Source organism: Bos taurus, chromosome 3 (genome assembly GCF_002263795.3).
Source record: "Bos taurus isolate L1 Dominette 01449 registration number 42190680 breed Hereford chromosome 3, ARS-UCD2.0, whole genome shotgun sequence".
Classification (NCBI taxonomy): Eukaryota; Metazoa; Chordata; class Mammalia; order Artiodactyla; family Bovidae; genus Bos; species Bos taurus.
Window position 1 is genome coordinate 33,936,077 of NC_037330.1, and position 19,972 is coordinate 33,956,048.

A 19,972-nucleotide genomic window follows, 5' to 3' on the forward strand; every position below is an offset into this window, starting at 1 on the left:
GAAAAGTTTTATAAGAATATATGTATGTATGCTCACTAAGTGGCTTAAGTCATGTTCGAGTCTGTGACCCTATGTATTGTAGCCTGCCAGGCTCCTCTGTCCATGGGATTCTCCAGGCAAGAATCCTGGAGTGGGTTGCCATGCCCTCCTACAGTGGATCTTCCCGACCCAGGGATCAAACCCATGTCTCTTACATCTCCTGCATTGGCATGTGGGTTCTTTACCACTACACTTGGGAATCCCATAAGGACATATATATAAGAAAAGACCATCTAAGTGTGCCCAGCAAATTAGACTGTGTTGTCCTAAAACAAGAGTGGCCAGCTGCCTGGAGTCTTTAGAAAGAAGTCAAAAGGTAACTTCCTAACAAGGTGTCTTTCACCAGCTCTGACTGAAGTGCCCAGTGCTAGTTATTGAAAAAGAAAAACAAAAAAAAACACTTCTAGTACAGAGAAAAGCAATTCATCCAGTTTCATAACCTGGTAGACATACCCAACCTTTTTTGCTCAAATACTGAGCTGACCAAACAACCTTTCAAATTTTACTAAGGAACACTGGGTTGACGCACTCCAGCAAGAGGAAATAAACACCCACTATAAATAACCTGTTGCTATTTATCCTGCCAAAGTCCTCTTTTTGTTGCGAATTAATAGACGGTTCTTCTGGTCTAGAAAGCACCTGTGGCAGACCTATCATGAGTCAATTTTTATACCAATGCCATCCAGTGGAACTTTCCATGATTATGTTCAAAAGGGTAGCTAGCCAAATGTAGCCATTAAGTGCTTAATAAGGGGCAACTAAGGAAATTATTTATCATGTTATTTAATTTTAATTAATTTAAATAGCCACATGTAGCTAGTGGCTACTGTCTTGGACGTCATAGCTCCAGATCCTTGGTACTCAAAATGTGCCCTGTGGATCAGCAGTGTCTGCATCACAAAAAGTTATTAGCTTCTTAGAAACACAGAATCTCAGGCCCCACCCCCTACCTAGGATTCAGAATCTGCATGTTAACAATATCCCCAGGCGATCTGTACGCACATTAAAATTTGAAAATGGTAAGGTTACTTCTGAATGACCTAAAAAAAATTTTTTTAAGGGATTGACCACCATATCTGTGGTGACCTCTTCAAATTGCAGACACCCACACCTGAGGCCAGTGTCCAGCATAAAGGACCTTCTTTGTATCTGTCTCTCATCCATCCATAAACGTAGTGAACAGGAAAAGGAGAAAGCCTGGTACGCTGGGTTTTAGGAAAGTTAATACAGGATATGGGAATGGGATGGAAAGAACAAGAGTTTCTCAGGGATACCTTTGCAAAATAAAATGATGAAATTTCCTTGATGATTACTAAATATGGATGATGGGTATATGGGCATTCATAGGACTCTTTTCTTTGGTGTATGTTTGAAATTTTTCAAAATTGAAAAATAGACGTGATTTTTAGAGATGATGAATGTGATATTCAGCCTCCAAGAATGGCCTCCAAAGATCATCTCCTCCTGTATTCATAACTTGTGTAGTCTCCTGCAAAAATGAATTAGGACTGATCCTTGTGACCAAAGTGGAGGTGACAGGTGTGACCTCAGGAAGCTAGGTCATGGTGACTTCTGCCTTGTTCTCCCTTGGATCTCTTGCTCTGAGGGAAATTAGCTACCGTGCTGTGAGGAAACTCAGTCTCATAGAGAAGCCTTTATGGACAGGACTCAAGCCCTCTGGCCAAGAGCCAGCCCATCATACAAGTGAGCCATGGAACTGAGCCTCTGCAGGAGTTGATTCTCCAGCCCTAGTCAAGCCTTCCATTGACTGTAGCTCCATTTGACTGCAACTACCAAGTCAGAACTGCCTTGCAAGCCACTCCTGAATCTCTGACCAAAAGAAACTGTGAAAGGCAATAAATGTTTATTCTTATATTAAAACAGTGAGTTTGGGGGTAATTTTTATGCTGCAATAAAGAACTAACACAATGTGACTTCAAAATTTCCCACCCCCTCAATACCTTCCCTATCTTATCACTGATGCCTGAAATAAATAGGAAAGACCTTTTCACACTGTGCATAGGATTAACATGCTAATACCCCTTGAAGGCCGGGAGCCGAGAAATTGATGCTTTCAAATCGTGGCACTGGAGAAGACTCTCGAGAGTCCCTTGGATTGTAAGGAAATCAAACCAGTCAACACTAAAGGAAATCAGCCCGGAATATCCATTGGAAGGACTGATGCTGAAACTGAAGCTCCAATACTTTGACGCAAACAGCCCAGTCATTGGAAAAGACCCTGATACTGGGAAAGATTGAAAGCAAAAGGAGAAGGGAGTGGCAGAGGATTAGATGGTTAGATAGCATCACCAACTCAATGGACATGAATTTGAGCAAACTCTGGGAGGTAGTGGAGGACAGAGGAGCCTCATGTGCTGCAGTCCATGTGATCACAAAGTTGGACACGACTTAGCAACTTAACAACATAACCCCTTGAAGAGATAATACATTCCCTTAAATTTATGGTAAAATTTGTGACAGATATATAATCTTTCCTTTTAAAACTCTTAGCAGGCTAATGTATTGAGACATTAATTTCAGTCTTGCTCTTGCTGTTGTAAGAAACTAGAAAGAATAGAAAGGTAAATTCTCCCTTAGGTTCTAGCATCTGAAGAACAGCTAAAGTTTTAATTATAAGATCTAGACTCTGCTTATATGCCCTTCTTCCCATGCCCAACCCTAAAACCCACACTGGTTAACAGCTTCTTGGTGTTTCAGGGATTACCCTAAAGATGACAAGCCTCCCACCCCCTTCATTTTGAGGATTAGGTAACAGAGAAACTATGCTGGAATTGCCCCATGAAGGAAGTGGAAAGAAATTATACTGGTTTAGGAAGACAGCAAGTGGCCAGGCCTAAGGGAGGAATGAGTTCCCCCAGGCTGGGAAAGAATTTTGAGCTTCCAGAAAAGGAAACTTGTCCCTGGCTTGCATGAAATCGGGTTGTGTGTGTGTGTGTGTACGTGTGTGTGTGTGTGTGTGTGTTTGACAGAAAACGAGAGATTGCTTCACAGGGTGTACCCCTACTCCTGCCCATCCAGCTTGTAGGTTGTAGAGCTGTACCCTTTAAGTGGTACCCCATAGGTCGTGGCATCAAGTCTTAAGAAAAAGGCCCTTCTCCAAATCTTTCCCCAAAATGTTGGTGAAGAAGGAATTCATAGGGCCTGGACTCCATCTTAGGCCTGTTCATGCTGATCATGCTCAGCCACCTTTCCAATGGACTCTGAACTCTGTGTTTAGTGCCTATGAAAACAACAGAAGGATAAGACCCTCTCCAGACAGGAGAACCTTGAAGATCGTACCTAGGTTACTCATCACCTAAGAAAAAACATACACTAATCACCCCTTCCTCCAGACAGGCCATAAATTTTTCTGTATCTATCGGAGTGTAACCTTGGGTTTATTGATTATTGGCTAATTATTTGACTGTTTGAGCACATAGACGTAAATGATGGGGTTATTGGGATTGTATTTTCCTTGGTTTATATAAGTCTCAAGGAATTTGGGGTGGTGGGTTTGGATACGTACACATGGGGTATAAAAGATTTTCACATATGCTGGTCGGGGTCCTTGGCTAAGAGGAGACTGCCTTGGGCCTGCAGGTGTAATAAACTGCACTCCACTATCTGCACTGTCCTTCTGAGTGAGTTTGTTTCCCAGACCACGTGGCTACAACATTGGAACTTCACAACCCTAGCGAGAGGGGAGAGAGGACCTCGGAACGTGACTAATGAATTTCCCGCCAACATTGACAGCTGGGAGCTGAGCCAGATTTTTCTAATTTGTAAAATTAGAAGACATGTGACACGTCTTGGCCTGGAGTCAACTGCAGCGAATTCACTTCAGTTAGACCTACTTTTCCTGAGAGCGGTTTTGGTAAGTAGAAGGGTGGGGAGTTGGGGGATGAAGGGAATGGAAAAAAGTGGAAGAAGTAATAGGAGAACTAAGGGGCCAGTTTCCTACTCCAGGTCAGGACCTGTTCTAACACAGAATGAGCAGCGCGTGGCCGCCCATCCACCTCCGACACAAACACACGCACGTGCGCCCCGCCCCCGCCGCGCGCACGCGCCCCGAGCCTCGGCGGCGGCGACGGGCGCGCGCGCGCGCGGTGCTCGCTGCCCCCACGCCGCTCCCTGCGTTCTGATCGCTGCGTCTCCAGCTCCCCGCACCGCTGCGCGCCTGCCCCGCGGATCCGGAGACTGCGGCCGTGATCTGGGGGCTCCGACGCTGCGGCGCTGGGAGAGCGGAGCGGAGCCCGGCTTGTCCCGGGGAGGCGATGTGATCGGGAGCGGGCCCCTGCGTAAGGCGGGCGCCGCGGCAGGCCAGCCGGTGAGGCGCTGCTGGGGGAGGCCGCGACGGAGCTCCCGGACCCGCCATGGGCTGAGAAACGTCCTCGCCGAGCAGGTGCAGTGATCAGAGGTCCCGGGTGGGGGGGGCGGGGGAGGCCCGCCTCAACAGGCCCCTTCAGCCAGGTTAGGACTCGCCCTGCCCAGCCTGTGCGGTGTCGACCTTCCTTCAGCTCCTCCCCAAAGGCTCTGCTGACCCCGCCTCCAGACCTGGGCCCTGCAACCCCTGTGACCCCAACAGCCCCTGACATTCTGGGAGATCCCGGCCTTCCTCTCCTGTTACCCCAGCCTGGCAGGCCCTTGTGCTCACCTCCTCCTCGGTCCCAGTATTTTGAGCCCACCGCCCGCACGGTACCTGGGAACAACTCAACATCGCTTCCTTTCTCTTCTAGCCCTACGAGGGGTGGTGCGGGGTTGGTTGGGGGAGGAGAGTGGAAGGAGGGAGACTGGGTCCTTCCCTCCAGAGACCCTGATGACCACAAACCTATACTCTCTCTTAAGCCTGTAGTGAAAGTGACCCTTCCTTACCCCACCAGAACATGCCCGGGTGATTTCCTCCCAGATCTTCCTTGTGGCCTTCCTCGCCCTCCGCAGTGACACTATGCAACCCCAAGGAGACCTGCGAGGCCTCTGGCTCCTGCTGCTGTCCCTGTTCCTGCTCCTCTTTGAGGTGGCCAGAGCTGGCCGGCCAGTGGTGAGCTGTCCTGCCTCCTGCCTGTGCGCCAGCAACATCCTCAGCTGCTCCAAGCAGCAGCTGCCCAACGTGCCCCACTCCCTGCCCAGCTACACCGCCCTCCTGGACCTCAGCCACAACAACCTGAGCCGCCTGCGGGCCGAGTGGACCCCCACGCGCCTGACCCACCTGCACTCCCTGCTGCTGAGCCACAACCACCTGAATTTCATATCCTCTGAGGCCTTTTCCCCAGTTCCCAACCTGCGCTACCTGGACCTCTCCTCCAACCAGCTGCGGACGCTGGATGAGTTCCTGTTCAGTGAACTGCAGGTCCTGGAGGTGCTGCTGCTCTACAATAACCACATTATGGCAGTGGACCGCTGCGCCTTTGATGACATGACCCAGCTGCAGAAACTCTACTTGAGTCAGAACCAGATCTCCCGCTTCCCTCTGGAACTGGTCAAGGAAGGAGCCAAGCTCCCCAAACTAACGCTCCTGGACCTTTCCTCCAACAAGCTGAAGAACTTACCATTGCCTGACCTGCAGAAGCTGCCCGCCTGGATCAAGAATGGGCTGTACCTACACAACAACCCCCTGCACTGCGACTGCGAGCTCTACCAGCTCTTTTCCCACTGGCAGTACCGGCAGCTGAGCTCCGTCATGGACTTTCAGGAGGACCTGTACTGCATGAGCTCCAAGAAACTGCACAATGTCTTCAACCTGAGTTTCCTCAACTGCAGCGAGTACAAGGAGCGTGCCTGGGAGGCCCACCTGGGTGACTCCTTGACCATCAAGTGTGACACCAAGCAGCAGGGGATGACCAAGGTGTGGGTGACACCCAGCAATGAACGGGTGCTGGATGAGGTGGCCAACAGCACGGTGACCGTGTCCAAGGATGGCAGTCTTCATTTCCAGCAGGTGCAGATTGAGCATGGGGGTGTGTATACCTGCTATGCCATGGGGGAGGCTTTCAATGAGACCCTGTCTGTGGAGTTGAAAGTGTACAATTTCACCTTGCACGGACACCACGACACCCTCAACACAGCCTATACCACCCTTGTGGGCTGTATCCTCAGTGTAGTCCTGGTCCTCATATACCTGTACCTCACCCCGTGCCGCTGCTGGTGTCGGGGTGTCGAGAAACCTTCCAGCCATCAGGCAGACAGCCTCAGTTCTTCCATGCTTAGTACCACACCCAACCACGACCCTATGGCTGGCGGGGACAAGGATGATGGTTTTGACAGGCGGGTGGCCTTTCTGGAACCTGCTGGACCTGCGCAGGGTCAAAACGGCAAGCTCAAGCCGGGCAACACCCTGCCAGTGCCAGAGGCGACAGGCAAGGGCCAGCGGAGGATGTCGGATCCGGAATCGGTCAGCTCGGTCTTCTCTGATACGCCCATTGTGGTGTGAGCAGAATGGGTTGGTGGGGAGATTCTGCCCCAGGAGAGGTAATGCGCCCTTGAAGGATGTGAGGGGGTGGAAGAGAGGGCTAGCTGCCCAAGGGAGTGGGTTCCCCTCGAACTCAAGGGAATTGGCCACAGGTACAACAGCAGGCAAGACCCCAAGCAGGGTGTGGCTGCCATGATTTTCAAATGTGGATATACTAATCCTCAGGCAAATACGACACCCCTTCCCAGAGCCCTGACAGTTCTCAAGGTGTGGAATAAGAGGGTGTCTGCTGGTGGGAATGAGGAAAGGGGTGAAAAAGCAGATCCCCTAAACTTTTTTGAGGTCATCTCTAGCTCCTTCAGAGAAAATCATTCAGGAAAAAGAGTCACTTTTTTCCTTTCTCTGCCCACCCACACCTGTGATGTTGTGTGTACTGGGGGGAACTTCCACAGGAGCCACGTTGGGGAAGAGCTAGATTGTCTTCCTTGGCCAGAAAGTCACATCACGCGTCACAGCTGAGGAAATGGGAAACCTTTGGGAAAAGAAGTCAGGAAAAGCCTGGGACCTCAATAACATTCCCCATAGCTGTTGTAAGACTTCCCAGGAACACCTTCCTCCTTCCAGAGGAGCCCTGGGTGCACGGGTCTTTTGCAGGAGCTTGGCCTGTTGCCTGTCAGATATGGCGACAATATGAGATGCGGTATCTGTGTCTTGTCATGGGACCAGTGGCGCAGAGGGGTACAGCATGAACCAAGGGGTCCCTGTGACAGTATAGACGCCAGCACAAAACCTGTAGATGGGGGATAAACTCCAGATTGGAACCAGTTGGTGAAACCCTTGGTTAGCATCTGATTCCCAGCACCCGTGTGTCGGGTCAAGGTGTGGGGTGCTGGAAGCAGAGTGTCTGTGGATGCCTGCCACAGACGTGGGATGAGGGCCTCTTTGCATGAGGAGGTGGACGGTAAACCAGCCACTGCTACGTAGCATCCAGTGGGATCTACCTGATTTTCTGTGTATGCCATCTCTTCATTTGTTCTCCTGATAGGCTCAGGTAGAATTCTAAGTGTTCCCTAATATGCTGCTCTGCAAAAGAAGGAATCCAAGAAGTCTGGCCCCAGCTGGGTTAGCTTGGGCTCAGGGGTGGAGGGGACCAGGCAGACATCTCATTTGTGCTGACAAAGCCGCCTTGCTCCTCTCTTAGAGATCTCACCCCTGCTGCAGAGCTGGAGCATGGGATTCATCATCTGCGGAGCTGGAATCAAGTGGTCCCTGCCACAGAGGAGTGGCGGTTCAGAGGGTGGCTTAGAGTTATGCCCTCTCCACAAGGTTCCAGGCAGTCTTGTAACAGAGACAGTCAGTGGCACTAAACTTTCAGGAGGCGACCCTCTCAGCCAGAGGTGTGCACAGTTGTCAGGCCAGAGGAACTTAAGGACAGGCCCAACATTGCATTCCATCAAAGTGGCAGAATACTTTGGGCATAGAGGTGGCCACTTCCTTTGACTCTACTGCAGGCCCTGGGGGTTGGTTTGCTCTGAACTTTGGCAAGGGGACCTGAAGGGCAAAGGTGAAAATGTTCTCTGACCATCTTTTCAGTCTGTCCCCTCTATCCCACCAAGTCCCCTGTCCTTGGAAGTTCTCCAGCTCTTCCAGTTTTCCAATCTGCTGTTTAGGTTCCAAGAAGTGTCATTTACCTGTGGGTGAAGGCTGCTTGCTAGGAGGTCCTAACTCCCACTGCCTGTTAAGATCCGAGGTGGGGACTAGAACTCAACATCTTCCCCTTATCTGTTGCTGGGATGTCAAGACCGCTGTCCATCCTTTATTAGTAACCTAGCTTTGTCGAGAGAGGTGCAGCGTTTCCCTCAAGTACTTGCATGCTCATAGGGATGCATGCTTATAGGTCTGCATGCACCCCAGCACCTTGACTTCCATCAGGATGATTCTTCAGTCCCCACTAATGTCCACTTCCAGAGTGGTTTCTACTTATGTGCACAACTTCATGCACACAATTTTCTTGCCCTGTAGGAGACTGTGACCGTGCCAGGCTCTGCAGATACAAACTTTTGTACTTTTGATTTCTGAACTGCCTAAATCTTCACCCACATCTCTGTGGCACTCCGTAAAGCCCAGATTTAGGACAGCTGCAGGTTGAAGACCCTGAGAGAAGGGTTGATGAGGAGCAAGCTGGCTCTTCAGACTCCTCAGAAACCTTCCTTAGAGTAATGGTATGTCAGAAATAAATGTAAAACTAGGTCAGTGACAGATCCAGAAGAACACTGGCAAGGGACCAAGCAGCTGTAAGTTGCTCTTCCTATGGTAACTGCCCTAGTAAGCCAGAGGCAGGAGGGAAAAATTGTGTGGTCATATTCCAGAGACTTCTAAAGATTCTGACACTGAAGCTATAGGAACCAGGATCCCTTCCTCAGACTTATCAGAGAAAATCTCACCTCCAGGCAGCAGCTTCCCCTCTAGGCATCATCTAGGGCTGTGAAAATCTTTCAAGTGGATGTCAGATGAAGTAGGTCCTCTGGACATCCTGAGTTCCCAAGGACTAGGAAGGCCATCTTCCTCCTAACTCCTACCCAGTTTAGGGCATGAGGCTCTTAGTCTCCCCACTGTATCCACTAGGTTAGCCAGGACCTACCAGTTTGAGAGCCTGGTAGGTGTGCCTGGCTTCCCCACCAAGAGACTGAACTGATTGGCCTCTTCCCATGGTTTCAGTGACTAGAACCCAAAGGTAGCTTTCTACTTGAGGGATTGGGTACTCAGCAGATGTAAGCTCACTGGAACCCTGTGTAGGAAACTGCCAGGTCTGGTTATAAGAAAAGGTCAAGTGATCACCCCCACCCCCATCAGTCAACCAGACATGTCTCCCAGGAAGCAGGTGTCCCTGGAGACAGAGTATGTCAGGGCTGTACAATCTGTCTGTGTGATTGTTTGTAATCTTCTTTCTTTCCCTGTATTTATGAGGCTCCTAAGAAGGAGCTGGGAGTGGGGATACCCCAGCTGGGGAGAGTGAAGGCGACTGATGCCAGTTTTCCGTGTGTCCTTACCTCTGTACTTCCTTTTAGCCCTGCTGGCGAAGTGAGCAGGCCTCCCCACGTCCAGGATCCTAGTCCTTCCACTTGTGTGCTCCCAGGCTGGCAAACCTTGGAGCCTCTGGGCTCTGAAAACTAGACAATGATCATTAAAACCTGGCTTGAGTCTCTGTTCTGGTGTAGTCTGTGACTGGTTTATCTTTTCAGCCAGTGGGGAGGGTTCACAGCACCTCAGAAGGGTGCAACCTGTCTAGGGGGAGAATAGTTAAATGCTGTTGCTAGGGCATGGGTAGAGTCCACATCCAGGCGCAAAGACAGACAAGGGGTCAGCCAGCCTTTTCTGTGAGGAGCCAGACAGGAAACATGTTAGACTTTGCAGCCCGTATAGTCTCTTTTACAGCTCCTCAGTGGTGCCATTGTGGCAGGAAGGTACAGAAAGTGCACAGACAGTGGCTCTGTTCCAGTCAACTTTATTTATGGACATTGAAATGTGATTTTCATATCATTGTAACATGTATTTGAGGGTTTTTTTCAACCACATATAAATGCAAAAACTTACTGGCTCACAGACCACAAAAAACCAGGCAGCAAGTTGGTTTTGGCCAGCGGACAAATTTGCCAACCCAATGTTCTCAAAAGAAATGTCATTGACACTTTAGCAGGAGAGAGTCTAGAAATTCCTTGACTTGGGGCTAGAGTCTGTAGATAATGAAGGCTTTCTGGATCCCTGGGGAGGAGGGTTGTCTCCCTGAAGAGCCCTCTTGAAAGTCTGGATCAAGCCTACAAACTGTACTGTGGTAAATGTTTGAATTGGGTTAAAAGAAATGACGGTGAGCAGCTTGGGTCCACAGTCTTTTGATTATTACCAATATATGTTCATGTGAGTGGTAACCACCTTAGTTTGGCTTAAAGTATATTAGTGTAATGGGCAGGTGGTATTCATTGACAATGTAGTGTGTCCTAGCATGGCATTGGACAGAGAAATGCAGTCCCCGCTTTCTTGGTACAGAAGACAGCCTATCAGAAATTGGCCCAGATTCTACTGAACTCTGAATAGGCAGTTTCTTTGGCTACTCTCTTGGTATTTCTGGAAGGGGATTGTCATGGTAGATTCCCAAAAGGGAGGGGAAATGGTATAACAAAAAAAGAAAAGAATCAAAATTGGGGGAATTCCTTGGCTGTCCAGTGGTTAGGACTTGGCATTTTCACTGCCCAGGGCCTGCCTGGGTTCAATCCCTGGGTGGGAAACTAAGATCCCACAAGCCACACAGCGCAGCTAAAAAAAATAAAGAATCAGAATTTGAATAATTACCTCATTTATTACACTGCTAAAATCTTGACTAAAGGGCGGTCCTCTTCTGTCTGGAAAGTTGTCTTTTTCTTTCCATGAGGGAACAACTAAAGAGTGAGGGATGGAGACACCTCACAGCCAGTCACACCAGACATATCAACCTTGGCAGTCAGTGAAATGACAGATGTTGATGCCAGGGCGCCCCCAGAGTCTACATGTATTTGGTATTTTTAAATTTTTTTCAAAGCAGTTTTTGCTATGGCTGAGTTTAGCCAAGAGGATGAGCTGGTAAAGAGAACAGGTCTGGGGAGGAAGACTACTGAAAATCCTCCCCTCTGTTTTGGCCTGTGTCAAGCCCTGTCTCTGTGCTTAGGAAGTTTTGATACTCCTTTTTCCATCATCCCAAGGCTCTATCTCTTCAACCCTCCCCATCCCCCTGCCAGTCCCCCAAGAAGTTCCATAAATTCTGGCCAAGATGGTCTGCCATGTCTTGCGGCTCTTCCCCTAGCTCCTCTTAGGTGGCACTGCGGGAAAATAGAAAAGGTTAATATGATGGTTATCTTTTAGAACAGAAAATGAGAGTTCAGTGGATTGGCCAGCCTGGTCTCTCTCCCATCTGATCTCTCAACTCCTTCCCTTTCTGCAGTTGTAACTCTTGGACCCCTTCTCTTGTGTCTGAAGCAACCACTGGAGAAGCTTCACTTGCCCCACCCACACTGCAGAAAAGACTCAGGACCACTCAGTGGTATGGTCAGCTTGTTTGGTCTGGCTACAGGCAGCCTCCGCTGGATGCTTTCTCTCCCCAGAGTTGAGAGAAGAAAGCTAAAGCAGCTGCCACATCAGGCCCCATCATCAGGCATATAGCCTGTTGTGTGGAAAACATCAAGTGGTGAAGATACTTAGACCTGCCCTGAGGCCTTCCAGTTGGCATCAGCCTGGTTACAGTCCCAGAATCACAGTGGGTGTGGAGAGAACCAACCTTTAGGACATAGATAGGACCCTGCAAGGACTTCTAGGTGCCCTACAGCATTAGCATACATAAAGTAAGTCACTGACCCCAGAGTTGGAGGCTTGTATGCATATGTGTCTGCAAACACACACAGATTAGGGAGCGCCGCAACTGGATAGAACTTCATGCTGCTTTTCCTTCACCTCCCACTGCTCCTTCCCTTGGCTGTAGTTTGCTTTAGGTGTGGACCTCAGTAGAAAGGTCTAGCCCAGTACTGGGAATCCTTAGAAAGCACTGGGAGATAACGGGGGATCTGCCTGAAAGACAAGGGTGCCAGGGGGCCTCATGAATACTCAGACAGAGTTGAATCCTCTGGTACCAGAGGATAGAATCACCTGAAGTAGCTACTTAAAATGCTTTCACAAGAGGTTTTACAAAATCTAGGAAATTCTGATAGAAGCAGGTAGATTTAAAACTTATTCCCTGCACACTGGCAAGTTAGTCAAGGCTTCTGGGTGAGTGGGTGGGTAGGGAGAAGGTCGTCTTACTGGAGGGAATCTGCCTGCTTTAAGCTGAGCTGGAGACCATCTATGTTAAATCACCCTCCGGAGCAGTCCTGGGGCACTGTCCTCCTGCCTTTCAGCTATGTCTTTCCTGTGTCTACACTGGTGACAGTTGTTGAGGCCATGACCACAATGACTGATCAGTGTTTCACTCCTGGATCCCAGGATAAAGGAGGAAAAAACACCCAAGATTAAAAAATAGTGAAGCCTCCATGCTACTATGGTGCCTGCCTCTCTGTGTCCACTCTAGGAAGACTGCTGACTGTTCTCAAACCAATGGAATGGAAAATATCCTCAAGTTAAACATAACTGCTTTCATGGTACATGTGCATGTGTGTGTGTTAATTCCAATAATGTCCTTTGAGGAGGAAAGGACAGTGATCCTACTCCAAGAGCCTGAAACAAGGAGAAACAAAGTTGTGAACAAGCCAGGGGCTGTGCCTCACAGCTTCCCACCTCCACCCTGGGTGAGGGCCTGAGGCAGCCTGTGGCTCCGGGGGCAACCAGAGAGCTGGTGTGGCAGTGTGTGTCGACTGCTGCTCCTCCCTTCCCTGTCTGTGGCCTGTCTGCTCCACCTTTCCCTCAGAAGAGCAGGATCAGCCAGGAGAAACTTAGATAGACTAGCAACCAGGAGCTCCAGGCTGGACCTGGGGCATAACTGGACTGACTCCAGATCTGCAATCAGCCCCATGACTTGAACATATCACCTGGGAGCAACTTAGGACAAGCTTCACTAGAGTCATAGCTTCCATAGCACTCCTGGCCTTGCATCTAGGAGGAAATGTCTGTGTTCTCTGACAGTAGCCAGAAACACAACCTCTCTGAGACTTGGATCCCCTAAGCATCATCATCCATAACTATTTATTGCCTCCCTAAAAGAAGCATAAAACCCAGAGCCAGGCTGAGAAAGAGATAAGGACAGGAACATAATAAGCCACCTGTTTACATGTGTTTACTACTTTGAACATCCCAATGCATGTTAACATGCATTCTGTCATCTAGTGCTCACAACATCCCTGTGAGACAGGTCACGTAGTCAGTGATTTGCCTGTGGCCACACCAGTGTCAGGGGCTGGGTAAACCCAGACTGCAAGTTTCCGAGCTCCCGGATCGATGTTTCACTTCATGATACATAGGGTCTTTACGCCAACTAAACGCAGGGGCAGCGGGAGCACTAAACCAGGAGACTCCCTGCTCCCTAAGCCTGCAGAGAGTCATCAGAAATGCTGGGGGAGTCAGGGGTGTCCCCTGGAGGCCAAGACAGGTCAACAGACGGCTAGGCAGGAGTGCTAGATTCAAGGTCAACAGCCACCAATGCCGCTAGCAGTGTCAGCGAAGCATACACTGTGCCCTTTGGTCAGGTGAAAAGGCCTGACTGGTTTACTCAGACGCTCAGGGATGCTTCCAGGAGGAAGGCAGGCTCAAAGCATGGCTGGGAGGTAAGACTTCTGACCCCTCCTCCCTCTGCAGCCCAGGAAGAGGGGGACGGTGAGGGCTGGCTGACTCAGTCTGCAAGTGCTTGGAGATCTGGAGCTGAAAGGCCTCAGCCCTGTTCAGCTAATGATTATTATTAACTCTGAGCAGGCCTTGGCATAGCAGCCAGCTGGCTCTGGGAGAATGCCTGGATCTCCGACAGTGAGGTTTTAAAAACAAGACCCATGGCAGCCATGCCTGGTGTGGTGGGGGTCGGGGGGAGGCCAGGCTAGTGTCAGAGAGTGGGGCGGGGTAGTCTGCCCTGTGAGAGGGTGGGGCCAGGAGGCAGCACAGGCTGGCAAGAGATACCTTTAATGCAGCTGAAAAGCCCAGAAGGTGAGGCTGGGAGACTTCCCCACACAGAGCTCCTGCCATGCAACACCACCCCCAGTGGGGGGTGGGGGAGTGGAGTATGGAGGGGAAAGGGTGGCCAAGGGAAAGATGGGGGCTTGGGTGTGGTATCTGAATCCAGAATGATAATCCTATTACCATCCTGGATTTGGATACAAAAACCATCTATATTTCTAATGTCCTCAAGGTTGAGTTTGAATGTAATCATATTTGGAATCAGGACTCAGTGAGCCTGACATGCAAATTTGTGCAAACGACACGGAAATTTAAAAAAATCTCGAGCACTTTTATTTTTAAAGGCAAAAGAGGCTGGCTACTAGCAGCTTTGCTTAGTCAGACAAGGGCAAAAGGGCAGCCATTTGTTTCTCCTTCAAGACCTCTGCCTCATTTCTGAGGAGCCCAGATAATACCCCAGATGGGGAGACACTGGATGGTGACGGGGGAAAAGAGGGTACAGGGGGAGGAAACACCAGCAGGAGGCATATGCAGCCACCAGCCACCAAGATCCCAGCTGGAGGAAGAGTGCCCTGGCACTGAGGTCTAATGGCTGTCCAGCTGCTGCCCTGGGATGGGAGGGCAGGTGGTGATGGAAGGAGCAAGGAGAGGAGGGGAGGGAAGTCCCTCCACAATCTGGCCAGCTGGGAAGAAGGGCTCCTCCTGGTGACCTCCTCCCAATACTGCAATCAGACTGGCTAAGCAAGCAGAGACCACCTGTGCCCCACTCTCTGCCCTGTGCCCCTGCCTACCCCCAGCCGGGGCCTACTGGTCAGAGAAGTGACAGCTGGGACCCCTTCCTCCTGCAGAATATAAATGACTTCCCCCTTCCTCCCGGGGCTGGGAATAGACATCAGCTGGCACTGCCCACGCAAACTGCCGGCTGTCAGCCCGCCTGCCCGCCCACCGTCCCCCGCACCACCTGGGAGGAGGCAACACCTCAGGCAGGCTCGGGCTCTCTGGTGTTGCCTGCTCGGCTCTCCGAGCAAGCTCACCCGGCCTTCCTACCCTGCTGGAGACAGAGTGGGACTCCCAGCACTGACTGTACGGGCCATCAGAGAGGGACTCCCTGGCCAGAATGACCCAAGATGACAATCTCCTCTATGCAGCCCCAGTAGCCATCTCTCCCAAGGTCAGACCACAGTGGAGAGCTGGAAAGTAGGAAAAGGGCAATGAAAGAGACAGGAATAACCAGCAGGGGCCCCCTTGAGATGCTCAGGGTCTGGGGCGCTCCTAGGAGATGCCATCTGACCAGCACAGTCTGCTCTGAGGACCCTTCTGCCCCTGCCATTCTCATGCCTGTCCTGTCGAATCATACCGACCTCCCTGCTGTTGAGTCACCCAGGGAGGAGGTCTGGAACCTTCTAAAGGCCTGGGATAGACAGACTATTGCTATCTGGGAACACCTCCCCCTGCTCCTGGGACCTCAAATCCTAGGTCCTACTCCACAGGTCTCCCAGAGTCCCCACTGAGCTCTCTCTACCTGCCTCAACACTGCTTTCCAGGCTCGGCCCTTCTCAGTTTTCGCCATGACCTATGGAAGTCCCAATCCAATGGAGAGAGGAGTCTGGCAGCTTACAGTCCATGGGGTCACAAGAGTCAGACATGACTTAGCAACTAAACCACCATCAACCACCACAATGGAGGTCCCAACTCCTCGATGAGCCAGACCACAGTTAACCAATGTAACATCCAGCTCTCACCAACGAGGGATGAGGGCAGTCTGTGGAACTACTTTCAGTCTGGAATGAGCAGGGGTCTCTGCAGGGAACAGAGCCTAGCCCTCATTTGCCAGCTGGCACCAAATTCAGCCCACTCCTGGGCCAAAGAGCTGGCAAGAGATGACACTGAAGGGAAGCTAAGCTGATGAGGAGAGGAGAACCAGGGAGACTGTTTTCTCTAGATCAGAAGCGCCCTGCCTCGTTTCCTTGGTTCTTACTTTGTTCTAAAAGCTTTGGAATAGCTCCAGGAAGCTATGTGCTAAGGCAAGGACCCAAGCCCCAAGAAGGGCAAAACACGAGATGCTCAGGACTGCTCTGCCACTGAGAATGGACGTCTCGCGGCCCCAAGCCCAGATCCCAAGATTAGCTGAAGGAAGTTCTTAGCTGGGCTAAGACACCCAGCCAGGAGCCAAAGCCTGGTTAAGCCAATGCCTTTCTGCTCCTCCAAAAGTTTAAGGTGTCTTTAGTGCCCTTAATGTCTTGGCAAGTAGGAGCTGCAGACCTTCACCCGGGCCCCTTCTCTCCACAGCCCCTGATGCTTTGTTCCCTGGTGCAGGGGCCAAATCAGCACAGGTTCTGGGAAAGCCAGGGGGCCATATTGGTCCCTCTAGAGGGGTAAGGAGACAATGAATGTAAGAATTACACCCTGAGTCTGATGAGTGGTCCAGCCACGGTTCAGAGGTGGGAAGATGCTCTGTGACATCAACTTGACAGACACTGAATGGTAGGAGAGATTGTTTAGAAACAATCACCCATTACACAGATGAGGAAACTGAGTCCCTGAGACACTGGACTCACATAAGGTTGCACAACAGAGCCTATAAGGACCATACCCATAAAAAAATGTACATTGGCTCTCTCCACTACACTGCTTTCTCAAAGTGACCCAAAGAGCTGCTGCCACTGATAAATTACAGGAATCCAATTTTTCATTAGGCATGCAAGCAAGAGATGACTGCCAGTACCACCCAACACTTCTCTCCCATCAAGAGTGGAGGCTTCAGGATCAAGCTCCCCATCACCTATCACTTATGCCCCATCCACTTCGCCGTTTTGGCCCACTGAGTCATCTGTTGGCAACGGCAGCTTGGGTTTCTGCAGCCTCCACCCCAGCTAAGACATACAAAAACCCTACCCCTTCTGAAGTGGATCCCTGAAGGTCGCTAAAGGAGCCAGTGAAGTCCAAGTCAAGTGTCCCATTTCGATTCAGAGTTTGGAGGAACTCACATTTCCATTTTCTTCCTTGGCAAGTAGGAGCTGGAGATCTGGTGCATTATTACCAGGGCTGGATAGAGGGGCAGCACCAGGCACAGGTACCAGGCTGCACCTTTGATCTGAGCCTGGAACCACACAGAGTGCATGCCCAGAAGCACTGTTACTGTAGCCATCAGGTAGACCACCAGTCCACATGTCAGATGGTAGAGCTTGAGACGAGCCACCCTTGAGACCCTGGCTGCCCGGGGACACAGGAGGCAAAGTCCACACAGTGCCTGGCCGATAGTGGCCAGCAACGTCAGAGCCCCTACCCAGCTGTGCCAGGACGCCAGGTGGGGCAGCTCACTGCGGGTCCTGCTGGAGATGATGAAGCCCAGGCCCAGGGCTGCACAGAGGATGGCTAGGGTCTGCCCTGCCCAGTGGAGTCGGATCCGGGCCTTTCGGGAGCAGAAGAAGAACAGGGAGTGCTCGGGCGAGAAGAGCAGGATGGCCTCAGCCATGCAGAGGCAGAACTGTGAACACAGGAGAGGGCCAGTGAGCCTCAGGCCCGGCTCAGAGGCCCGCAAAAGGGGAGGTGCCCTCATACATCCAAACAAGGAAGACAAAGGGTGGGGGCTAAAGAACTCCCACCAGGACCACCTGCCTCACAGGTAGGCATTTGTGGGCAGAATTAGGAATCCACGCTTGAGTGGAAGTGTCATCATTCAGGCTGACATCCATGCCCTACTACCCCACCTCACCCCCTGCCCCACATCCTCAATAGCAAGGACTCTCATTTCTTGACCAATGGAAACAGCAAAAGTTAAACTTTCTCCTGAACTCTGGGGGTGGGGAGCAACTGGATAACGCCCCTTCCATTCCTCTTTTCAGGCCCACAGTGGAGAAAATGATGGTATCTTCCATGCCCTCCCACCGCGTTATACCACCTGATTACCTATAGCCCAGCCCTCCATGTTTCCTGATCTCAGTGGTTGCAAGGAAAGATGGGGCCCTGGGTATTTCCCCCCACCTCTCTGAGTCAAAGAAAGGTTAAGCCTTCTAAAGGCTAGATGCTTCCTTAGGGGCATATCCAAACCAATCACCCAAACTCACCGCCAAGGCCATGAATACAGGGTGCCAGGAGAAAAGACCTAAGAATCAAAGAGAACAGACTGATGGCGGGGCACCATTGGTTCTGCCCCTGTGGCTGGCTGGAGCCCAAAGAATCTGGCTGGAGGGGAAAGGTCAGTGTAGTGTCTTCAACCCTTATCAGTATCAGAACCTCCAGACAAAGTGGTGCAGCCAAGGGCCTTAGGCTGAGCAACCAACAGGGCAAACATACCAGTTTGGCCTGGATTCCCCATTCAACACTTTGCAGCTACCAGGCCTCTCTCCTTTATTTGTTGCATCCGTGAGGGGCTCTGCTGGTGACGAACTAGCGAGTTCAGTTAGTTCGCTTCAGGCTTCTCCTCTCCTCCCAGCACCCAAAGCCCCACCCTTCCAGGACCCACCCCCAGGACCACGCCCTTACTACACCTCGACAGTCGCCCATCCACTGCGAGTCCCCACTCCACGCCTCTTAGCGCTCCAAGCGCAGCCCCTCAAACATCTCGGCTCCGCCCCCTTTCCTGGCCCCGCCCCTCCCGGCACACTCACTGGTTCCTGGCCGGGACAGCACAGTCAGGAAGATGGTGAAACCCATAGCGACCAGATGCGCCAAGATCCCACTGCCTTTCCGCAGCCAGCGGGTCAGTCTCGGCTCCCTCGGCGGAGCGAGAACCAGACCTACCTCCAGAGACTGCATGGCGGCGCCCGGCAGCCGCACACTCCCAGCTGCCAGGGCAAGTCTTCCGGGTTTGCGATCGCGGAGGCGGCCGCGGATGCGGGAGAGGCTCCTCCCCGGGACGCCGCCGACAATGCGGCGGCTCGCCCACAGCGCCCTCTGCAGACTGGGGGAAAGAGCCTCGGTCCTGGAGAGCCCCGCGGGCAGAAAGTGAGTGGACAGCTGCGGGCCCACCTTTTTTCTTCAGCCAACCTCATTGGTGTCTTTATGTCTACACGGGCTTATGAGGCTTATGTCTCAGCCTGTGAAAATTACTTTCATGACAACTGATTTCACCTAAGTCACAAATCTGATATACAGAACCAAGAGTGTGAAACCAGTTTTGAGCAGTTTTCCAAAAATACTGGATTTCCCTAGTTGCCCACTCTCCCGCCACCCCTCCTTCCGTCTTGTTAAGGGAGTTAGAGTCTCCTCTGCCTAAAAGCAAGGAGATTGAAAAGGAACGGATAAAGCTAAAAACTAGTGCCCCGTGCCTGGTGAATTAGGGTTTGAGGACCAAAGGAGAGACACGCAACAGTCGTGTCCCCTATCTGAACAGTAGCTCTTGTCCCCAGTGAGACAAATGGAAAATCTAGGGCACTCCCAGCCCTTGCCGCCTGCACACCATCTGCTCAGCCCTGGGGAGCCAGGTGATCCTGAGGGACTAGGACCTCCCACACGCTGGCTGCCTCCCACACCAAGGGGATTTCTGTAAGTGGTCTTACCTTTTCCCTTTCTGCCTCCAGAAAAGGTGTGCTTCCGCTTAAGAAGGCCTACCTGGGAGAGGCTGAACCCCTTCCTTAAGAGTAAACCCCACAGGCCATGGGGCGAGAGACCAAAACAGGCAATCCCACAGGAATCAGGGACATCCTGAGAGCAATTACAAACTCTACTTCAGCTCCAGTGGTTGAGAAAATGAGGCTACTAGTACGAGGCAGGGGGAGCTGAAGAAACTGAGGCAGTAATTCAGAGACAGGATGCAGGTGCCGGGTTGCTGGAAGACCAGAAGAGGGCCACAGGCTGATTCTCCTAGACCTTCAAGGCGAAGATCCAAGAGTAGACCCAGAGGTGTGGCTCCCCTCGCCCATCAAGTTTCCTTCCCCAAAAGGACTGTAGTCCTCTTGCTCACTAGGA

General features: G+C 51.3%; 2 protein-coding genes across 9 annotated transcripts; one reads left to right on the top strand and one right to left on the bottom strand.

The window, feature by feature from the left end:
• Positions 1-4,155: 4,155 nt before the first annotated feature.
• AMIGO1 (adhesion molecule with Ig like domain 1) lies at positions 4,156-9,650 on the top strand. The gene is given in 2 exon segments (NM_001101119.1): positions 4,156-4,441; positions 4,920-9,650. A coding segment is annotated over 1 exon segment (1,482 nt). The 5' UTR covers positions 4,156-4,441; positions 4,920-4,984; the 3' UTR covers positions 6,467-9,650.
• A 284-nt stretch (positions 9,651-9,934) lies between these two features.
• Positions 9,935-19,716, bottom strand: CYB561D1 (cytochrome b561 family member D1). 8 transcript variants are annotated; one of them, NM_001105398.1, is made up of 4 exons: positions 18,673-18,854; positions 18,130-18,167; positions 17,050-17,549; positions 9,935-11,295 (listed from the first exon to the last, which is right to left on the bottom strand). In NM_001105398.1, the coding sequence occupies exons 1-4, from the start codon at positions 18,818-18,820 to the stop codon at positions 11,286-11,288; spliced, it is 696 nt and encodes a 231-aa protein (NP_001098868.1). In that variant the 5' UTR covers positions 18,821-18,854; the 3' UTR covers positions 9,935-11,285. The 8 variants fall into 8 exon arrangements, 6 of the variants coding, with proteins under 6 accessions (NP_001098868.1, XP_024845168.1, XP_059740589.1 ...); XR_003033837.2 differs by having other exon boundaries at positions 10,780-11,295; positions 16,958-17,549; positions 18,673-19,716; XM_059884606.1 differs by having other exon boundaries at positions 10,780-12,037; positions 18,673-19,716.
• Between the last annotated feature and the right edge of the window lie 256 nt (positions 19,717-19,972).